The sequence below is a fragment of the Gekko japonicus genome, unplaced genomic scaffold (genome assembly GCF_001447785.1).
Source record: "Gekko japonicus isolate JY-2015 unplaced genomic scaffold, Gekko_japonicus_V1.1 scaffold64, whole genome shotgun sequence".
NCBI lineage: Eukaryota > Metazoa > Chordata > Lepidosauria > Squamata > Gekkonidae > Gekko > Gekko japonicus.
In genome coordinates this window covers 1,906,424-1,915,645 of record NW_015170277.1, presented here as the reverse complement: position 1 = coordinate 1,915,645, position 9,222 = coordinate 1,906,424, and the positions used below count along the sequence as shown (strand labels likewise).

At 50.6% G+C, this 9,222-nt stretch overlaps 1 protein-coding gene across 1 annotated transcript in view; it reads right to left on the bottom strand.

Moving 5' to 3' along the window:
* OGFOD2 (2-oxoglutarate and iron-dependent oxygenase domain containing 2) overlaps positions 1–9,052 on the bottom strand; it is a 10,673-nt gene extending 1,621 nt beyond the window's left edge. The window contains exons 1-7 of the mRNA XM_015417651.1: positions 8,864–9,052; positions 5,909–6,067; positions 4,019–4,075; positions 2,920–3,030; positions 2,623–2,722; positions 1,601–1,725; positions 1–202 (exon numbers count right to left, since the gene is read on the bottom strand). The exon at positions 1–202 is cut by the window's left edge and continues 6 nt beyond it. Of these exons, the coding sequence (XP_015273137.1) occupies positions 1–202; positions 1,601–1,725; positions 2,623–2,722; positions 2,920–3,030; positions 4,019–4,075; positions 5,909–6,067; positions 8,864–9,052 (943 nt within the window). The remainder of the gene's footprint in view (positions 203–1,600; positions 1,726–2,622; positions 2,723–2,919; positions 3,031–4,018; positions 4,076–5,908; positions 6,068–8,863) is intronic.
* Positions 9,053–9,222: the final 170 nt, after the last annotated feature.

Here is a 9,222-nt window from a genome sequence, read left to right as displayed (position 1 = left end):
TGTTCAGGGTCACTTCTGCGTTGTCGTAGTGGGAGCTCAGGTCCAGGTCTTCGCGCAAGGCGTACTTCACCACGAAGGCCTTGTGGCTGTCCAGGCGGCCTCCCCCACAGTCCGGGTACAGCAGTGCCGAGATGGGGCACAGGCACCGTTCTCGGAGTGGCATGATGAGCGCCTCGTCCATTCCCAGCTCGTTTAAGAGGACCTGCAGCCGAGGGGGCGAGAGAGGAGGTTCAGAAAACCGGCCCCGGTGCAAAAGAGGGACGCCCTTCAAGGGGGAAGGGCCAGGCGTTCTTCCCCTGGGCAGTCCTTTGCATGTCTGGGGAGGTCCCCGTTTCCTACGCCTGCCATCCCAGGGGGCAAACTTTGATCCAAATCCAAGGGCTGGTTCCAAGTGAGCCTAAAAATACCAGAGCACTTTAGACCAGGGGTGCCAAACTCATTTGTTATGAGGGCTGGATCTGACATAAATGAGACCTTGTTGGGACGGGGCATGCGTGTCATAAAATGTAATGCCAGGTAGCGGAGATATAAACTTTATAAAGGACACAAACACAAAGGGTCTTTTTTACTTAAAATAAAAACATGCTTAAAATATGGGCTAGGGCCTTCTCAGTGGCAGCCCCCACCTGGTGGAACGAGCTCCCGGAGGAGATCCGGGCCCTGCGGGACCTGGTGCAGTTCCGCAGGGCCTGCAAGACGGAGCTCTTCCACCAGGCCTTCGGTTAGGGGCCGCCACTGCCCCCCCCCCACTATATATCACTAACCTTAATGTTTAAATGGTTTTAAATTGTATATGTTGTTTTTAACTGTATTAGAGTATTGATGTTTTATTAGCAAGCCTTTGCTTGCCTTGTAAGCCGCCCTGAGCCCTACGGGGAAGGGCGGGGTATAAATTTAATAATAAATAAATAAAATAAATAAATAAATAAAATAACATCAGCACTCTTGCAATATTTTGTTTATTGAACAGTGCCGGATAACTGTCTGTGCTGTTGCAATCTTGAGTATGCTGTTCAGGTGTGTGTCTGTAAGCTGCAAACCCATGATGACGCAGCAGCAGCAGAACTGGAAGCAGCAGCAGAAGACAGCCAGTTCCACTGCGGGCCTGATAGAAGTCCTCCGGGGGCCTCATCCGGCCCCCGGGCCACATGTTTGACACCCCTGCTTTAGAGAGTTCAAACTATTCATGTACAGATTTTGATCCTTGCAGCCCATCTGAGAAGTCAGGTGGTTCTCCCCTTGTTGCAGAGGCAAAGGGAGAGTGTCTTCCTTGAGGCCACTTGGACAGCTTACGGCTGAAGCGAGGCCTGCAGTGGGGACTTCCTAAATCCACTGTCCTACAGCACTGTCCCCTGCCCTGACAGCCAAGAGGGAGCCTGCTTGTACAGGGCAACCTGTTCGCCTGTACAGAGTTCAAGCCCAGGAGAAGGGCTTCCCCTGCACAGCCGGCCTGCAAGCCCCCTTTTTGTGCCTGAAGCGCAAGCGTGCCGTCCAGTTGCACCCCGCTCACAGTGAACCCATGAAGTTTCCCAGGCCAGAGATGTTCAGAGGTGGTTTGCCATTGCCTTTTTCACTGTCAGCTGTCTCCATCTAGGCTTACCCCGTAGTTATTCATGCTGTTGGGCCTCCCCTTGGGCATCTCGGACCGTTCAAAGTTCTCCAGCTCCTCGATGAACGCCCGGCAGAATTCCTCGGTGAACACGGGGAGTCGGAAGATCCTCTTATCTGAGGGAGGGAACAACAGCGACAAAAAGAGGCTGACATATTGCTAATTGCTTGGTCTCCTTCGGGTGAGCAAAAATAGTTTCCAGGTGACCAGCCATTGATGGGGTGCTTGTTTGTTTTTTGGGGGGGGGATTGGAAGCAACTGGCAATTTCAGTCCCAGTCCAGTTACCTTTATTGGCATGTAGGCAATTTCAGTCCTTACACAGGGCCGCAAACAACTATCCTAGGACAGGTGTAGCTAGAAGAATCTCTTTGTGGGATGGGTTACGGATAACTTTACCAGGTAGCCCAAACCCGGACTGCAACAGTGGTCTTGTTTTTGTTGTGACGCATTCAGCAAACAAACCCCCACACATATGCTGAAATGGAGCCTCGGCACTGAAACGCCTGTGTCCCCTTTCCAGACAAGGGCCAAAGAGGCCTTGGAAAGTGTGTGCTGAGAAGCTGTTTGGTTTTACGGGAAAGAAAGCAAACACCTGGAAGAAGTTTGTCAAACATGAAGGCGTCATGCTATCCAAAATGCCAATCCGGTCACACATGGTTTTACTTATGTTTATTAGCTTCTATGACCAAGGTCTTAAGCTCAATTATCAAACATGAATATACAGCATTAGCCTCAAGATTCGAGATTTACAATCAAAATTTACAATCAAAATACACAAATCTAAAAAATCTAGAACATTCAAACAGAAGTCATCATTAATAAAGCTATGATTAGTTGCTGTAGATTTCCCGGGTTGTGTGGCCGTGGTCTTGGCATTGTAGAACCTGACGTTTTGCCAGTAGCTGTGACTGGCATCCTCAGATATTCATCGTATTAACTGAGTACACCTGGTTATACAAGACAGAGCCCCACGCCGAGGGAGGGAGACAGGATGTGGAGCCGTTCTGCTTACCTGAGATAGACTCCACACGGCTCAGGAGCCCCTGGAGATCTGCACCACTGGATGTGCAGTACTTCACGGTTTCAACAAATTCTGGGGCCAGAAATGAATCCTGGTGTCAGGAGGAAAGGGAGAAACAGAACAGAACTTATCAACCTCACAAAAATAGTTGCTTCTGTGAGCTATTCTAAGCAGGTCTACTATTCTGTTCAATTTAGTTTACTTCCGAAAACGTGTTCTTGGGATTGCAGGCTCTGTTTAACAAACCTTTAACATGCTTTAAGGCCTTGGAATAAGTGCATTCTTTACCTGTAAAGTATACAGTTCTGGATGCTTCGGTGTGTAGTTCTGGGAAATTATTGTTCTTCTTTCTCTAGAGTGACGATCTAAGTCCTTCCTCCTCTGCACTTCCTTTTCAACCTGGGGAAAAGTCCATCAAGATGAAAGGGAGACATTCAATGTTTGGTTATGACTTGCGATGAAGTTGATCTTGTGCTTTTTGATTCAGAAGTCAGTCCTATTGAGTACAGTGGGAGATACCCTCAAGTAACTGTGTGTAACATGGCAGCCTTACAGCCTGATCCTATGCAGCTTCAAGAGGGGATTGGATAAACATCTGGAGCAGAGGTCCATCAGTGGCTATTAGCCACAAGGTATAGATAGGAACTCTCAGGCTGGGGCAGGTGATGCTCTGTATTCTTGGTGCTTGGGTGGGGGGACAGTGGGAGGGCTTCTGAAATTCTGGCCCCGCTGGTGGACCTCCTGGTGGCACCTGGGTTTTGGCACAGAGTGATGGAGTGGATGGACCATTGGCCTGATCCAACATGGCTTCTGTTCTTACGTCTGGGGCAGTGAAGCTCTGTATTCTTGGTGCCTGGGTGACCACAGTTGGGAGTGCTTCTGGAGTTCTGGCCTCACTCCTGATGGCACCTGGGTTTTGGCCACTGTGTGACAGAGTGTTGGACTGGATGGGCCATTGGCCCTTCTCTTATGTTCCTATGAGCAGTTACATATGGCTCAGTCTTTGTAGGATTGTACTGTTAGATGTTTCTGGGGTATATGAAGGCGAGAGCTTGCCCCTGCTATTTCCCTCAGCAACTGGTATTGTGGCATACTGCTTCTGAACATGGAGGTTCCACTGAGCTAGAGATAGACCGATCCATTTAATTTTTTTGTCTCATCCCCTTTTAAGGCCATATAAGCCAGAGTTCTGTAAGATAACTAAAGATTTTGTCAGAAAGTGCTTTCTTTTGTCCACTTCTGTTGGGTGACCCTGAGTACCAGTATTTTGGGTGAGGGGAAGCAGGTTCGCTTTCTGCACACGACACATAATTTTAGAAGCCTCTTTTACGCCGATTCCTGCCATCACCTTTCCCCCCCTTAAACTACTCATCCCGCTAGACCGTACCTCTTGTATCACAGCTTCAAACTCTTCCTCGGTTTTGCAGCCGCGCTCTCGTAAGGCCTGTAGTAGAAAGAGACACTTCTGGTTTTTATGTTGCACAGATTACAGAGCCACGCTTAGCTTTATAATGTACAGTCCCCACGCTCTACCTCCCCATCTTGGTTGTGTCCCCAGCTGCAACGGTTAAAATTACACCAGCTTAGACAAAGCAAAGGTGACTATAATCCTTGGAACAAAGTTTGGGTCCAGTGGGCACCTTTAAGGCCAACCAAGTTTATTCTGGGTATACGCTTTCATGTGCGTGCACACTTCTTCACGAAAGCTTATAACCAGAACTTGGTTTTTTTGTTTTGGCCTTTGTGTGTGCGCATGCCTGGAAGTCATGGTTGGTGACCTCTGGCAACCCCAAGTGGGGCACAGAGGATGTTCAGAGAAGTGGCCTGATAGCCTGCCTCTGCCTCCCGGTCCCTAGTATTCTTTGGAGGTCTCCCATCCAAGTGCTTACCAGGGTCGGCCCTGCTCAGCTTCCGAGATCTGATGAGATCGGGCTTCCCTGGGCTATCCAGGTCAGGGCACTCAGTTGATCTCAAAAGGTGGCACTGGACTCAAATTTTGTTCTGTGCTGTTTCATAGCCACCTGACTTGATAATCCTTGGGCCGATGGACCCTAAGACTTGTGTGGGCTATACATAGGCCCCAGTCACACGGGCCGGATATCGCGGGGGGAGGCGTGGCTAATTGACCCGGTGCAGTTTGATCCGCAATTACGTGATCAGACGCGCTGGCGGCACACCACGGGTCCTTCCCTCGGCGCCGGCAGGTAAACGAGGGACTGGAGGGGAATGCCGCGCGCCGGCACAGTCACACCACGGGGTCTGGAGGCAGCCTGTGGCAAACGTTTACTAGTACCTTGGAGGTACTAGTTTTTTAATGCGCATTGTCTGCGGTAAGCCACAGGTGCGCTCCACTTCCCAGATGTTGGGGTGTGATCGCGGCCAGATAATCCGCCCACCATCCATGCCTTTCCCGCGGCAACTTTGCCGTGTGACTGGGACCATAAAAACAAACAGACATTACTTTGTTTTGTGGTCACAAAGAACATTTACTCAGAAGGCCAATCCGAAGAACGTTTACTCATAAGTAAATGCCAGTCAATGCAAGCCTCAATCCAGATCAGCTTCTAAGAGTTATACAGGCCTTTATTATTGATTTATTCAAATTATACCCTGCCCTCCCCGCCAAGGCGGGCTCAGTGAGTGAGAAAAGATGACACTATTTAAATCCTGACTGACGCCCTCCAATCTATTGCTACATTCGAGCCCAACAATTTCGCACTGGTCTCTCCCTGTTGAATGGAGACTTTAAGATCAGGTTAGGGTGTTCTGCTAGTTTGGTGTAGTGCTTAAGTGCTGCGGACTCTAATCTGGGAGGCCCGGGTTTGAATTCCCCTCTCCTCCACATGCAGCTGCTGGTGTGACCTTGGGTCAGTCACAAGTTCTCTCAGAGCTGTTCTCTCAAGAGCAGTCCTCAAAAGAGCTCTCTCAGCCCCACAGACCTCACAGGGTGTCTGATAAGGGGAGGGGGAGGGGAAGGAGTTTGTAAGCCACTCTGAGACTCCGGTGAAGGGTGGGGTATAAATCCAGTCTCTGCTGCGTGGGGGGGGGGGGGGGATCCCTGGGTTCAAACCCCCTCTCAGCCCCCGAGTCAGTGCCCTGCTGGGAGATCCTTGGGCCGCCCCCCTTCTCACCCCCGTCCGTCCCACCTCACAGGACTGTTGTGAGGATCAGAGGGACGAGGGGAGCTCTGCGTGCTCGGGACTGATAGGGTTGGTTCCAACAGTGGATGAGGACGAGCCTCCCGCCGCCCGGGACCTCCACGGCGCTCTGCGTTTACCGGCCCGTAGTCCCTCCGCAGCTGCTCCGGGTCGCCCCAGTAGCGCAGGTGGAGGCCGTAGCGAGGCACGAAAAGGTTCTCGGAGAAGAAGCAGGCGCAAGCCAGGAAGCGACCCCGGTCCGGGCCCGTCTCGCCGGGCTCCATGATTCCACCCGGGGCCTAAAAGGGGGTGGAACCGAGCGCCGGAGGCAGCGGGTTCGTCGGGGAAACCGCCTCGGTGGGAAACAAGCGCGCCGGGTGAGGGAGCGTGGACAAATTACACGTCGACGCGAATGGCGAAGGAAGCAGTCTCGGTTTCTTGATAGAAAAAAGAGTTGAGAGTCCTGTGGCACCTTTAAGACTACCAACGTTTTATTCTGGGTACCTGAAGAAGCGTGGCACGCACACGGAAGCTGTTCTGCGGCTTCAGACCAAGACAGCCACCAACCGGAGTCTTGGTATCTTTTATTTACGCTAGCTAGGTCAGCCTGCCGGCAGAAGACCGAAACTTTTAAATCTCTGTTTGTTTGTTTTTTTCCTGAGCCTAAAATGATCTTCAGATTAGTATTTTGAACACCATAAAGAATTATTTTGGACCACACTCACCTCTGATTTCGACAAAACACAAGACTAGCTAATTCAAGACTAGCAAATAGTTATTCTGTTGTAGAACAAAGTTTGGGTCCAGTGGCGCCTTTAAGACCAACAAAGTTTTTTTTCTGGGTATAAGCTTTGTTTGTGCATGCACACTTCAAAGAAGTGTTTGAAGAAGTCTTAAAGGTGCCACTGGACCCAGACTTCGTTCTGTTGCTTCAAACCCACACGGCTGCCCACCTGAATCTGTTATTCTGCATAGATTAGAACCCATTGCCTCAGATGCTCTTGTAAAACCACAGGAAGGGCACAAAAGCCTTCTTTTGTCCACGGCAGGCGCTATTTGGAGGTATACTGCTTCTGAAAATGGAGGTTCCATTTAGCCATCCTGGCTGTTGATACTGGGTTGTTGTTTTTTTGTTGTTGTTGTTTTAAAGAAAGGCCATCTAAACTACAGGATTGTATGCATTCCCAGCACTTCATGATTTTTGGATCTCATGTTCTTATTTGTAATTGAATTGTTTAACTGTTTTATATGGATTTTAATAGTTATTTATGTACCAACCAATGGTTATTTATGTACCATGTAAGCCGCCCTGAGCCTGAATAAATAATAATACACATTTTGTGGCACAAGTCAGGTACACTTACACTCTGAGGGATTCTCATTTTTATGGTGCTTGTCATTTTGTCCCTCCCCCCATTTTATTCTCACAACAACCCTGGCAGGTAGGTTACTCTGAAAGAATGTGACTGCCCCAAAGTTGCCCAATGAGCCGAGAGGGTGTGCTATTGTCCTTCACCTGCTATTGTCATTGGGCATCTGAAATTGCTTCACTCCCCAAGATAGGAGGACAGACGGACTCCCATTCTAGCTGTATCTGAAGAAGTGAGCAGTCGCTCACGGCAGCTCCTGCCCCGCCACAAATGTTGTCATTTGCCTGCTATTGTCATTCCGCATCTGAAATCAGTCCTCTCTCCAAGATGCAAGGACAGATGGATTCACATTCTAGGTGTATCTGCAGAAGTGAGCAGTGGCTCAGGAAAGCTCCTCCCCTGCCACAAATGTTGTCAATCTTTAAGGTGCTCCTGGACTCTGGCTGTTTTCTCCTGCTACAGGCAGCCTAACCTGGCTACCCCTCTTGATCTATCTCTATAGAAGGCACCATATTTAGCCGTATCGACTGGAAATCTGTCAACCTTGCGACCAATGCTCCTTCTAAGATGTGGAGCCTTGTGAGCAAAAATCCTACTTTGTGAGCTCCTGGCATTAAAGCTGTGAGCGAGCGATCTGGCTGCTTGGCATAAATTAGTTTTGCTCTGGAGCCCTCCTTCCTGAGCGAGGACAAAAATGTGTGAGCCGGAGGCTAAAAAATGGTGAGCTGGCTCACCCTAACTCAGCTTAGAGGGAACACTGCTTGCGACAGAAGGACAGACGGACTTCCATTCTAGCTGTATCCGAAGAAGTGAGCAAGTGACTCCCGAAACCTCCTCCCCTGCCACAAATGTTGTTTGGTCTTGAAAGCACTGCTGGACTCTGGCTCTTTCCTGCTGCTACGGAGAGAATGACCCAGCGATCCCTCTTGATCTATACTCGAAGAAGAAGAGATTGGATTTATACCCCGCCCTTCACTACCCTAAACAGCATGATAAAAAGTAGAGACATCACCCTGCCAACAAACGTCCGCATGGTCAAAGCAATGGTATTCCCAGTAGTCATGTATGGCTGTGAGAGTTGGACTATAAGGAAGGCCGAGCGCCGAAGAATAGATTCTTTTGAACTATGGTGCTGGAGAAGACTCTTGAGAGTCCCTTGGACTGCAAGAAGAACAAATCAGTCAATCCTAAAAGAAATCAACCCTGACTGTTCCCTGGAAGGCCAGATAATGAAACTGAAGCTAAAATACTTTGGCCACCAAATGAGAAGGGAGCACTCACTGGAAAAGACCCTGATGCTGGGAAAGATTGAAGGTCAAAGAAGACGGGGACGGCAAAGGATGAGATGGTTAGACAGTGTCATAGACGCAATGAACATGAAATTGAGCAAACTTCAGAGGACGGCGGAAGACAGGAGGGCCTGGCGTGATCTGGTCCATGGGGTCGCGAAGAGTCGGACTCGACTGTGAGACTGAACAACAACAACAGCAACAACTTCACTCCCCAAAGGTGTCTCAGAGCAGCTGACAATCTCCTTTCCCCTCCCCACAACAGACACCCTGTGAGGTGGGTGGAGCTGAGAGAGCTCTGACAGAAACTGCTCTTTTCCAAGGACAGTTCTTATCAGAACTACGGCTTGCCCAAGGTCATCCAGCAGGTGCAAGTGGAGGAGTGGGGAATCAAACCCAGTTCTCCCAGATTAGAGTCTGCGCACTTAACCACTACACCAAACTGGCTGCCGAGTCTTGACCTCTCGCTACATCCTGATCTCTGGTCTCCAGATGCATCCGAAGAAGTGAGCCGCGCGGCTCCCGACAGCGCCTCCCCTGCCCCCCGTGTGGTGCTGCTGGGCTCGGGCTCTTTTCCGCCGCTCTCCGCGGGCAGGCACTTTTCCCCCGGCCCCTGGCGCGGCATGCCCGCCGCAGCAGCCGCAACAGCCTCAACAGCCGCCGCCTCCGGGAAAGGCCGGCTCGCCTCCCGCCAGCAGCCGGTCGGAGCAGCCCGGGCTCGGCTGGCGGTGCAAGGCCGGTCCCGGCGGGGAGGGCGCGCGGCTGGCCGCCCCCCCTCGGCCCTCGCCCGGCTCC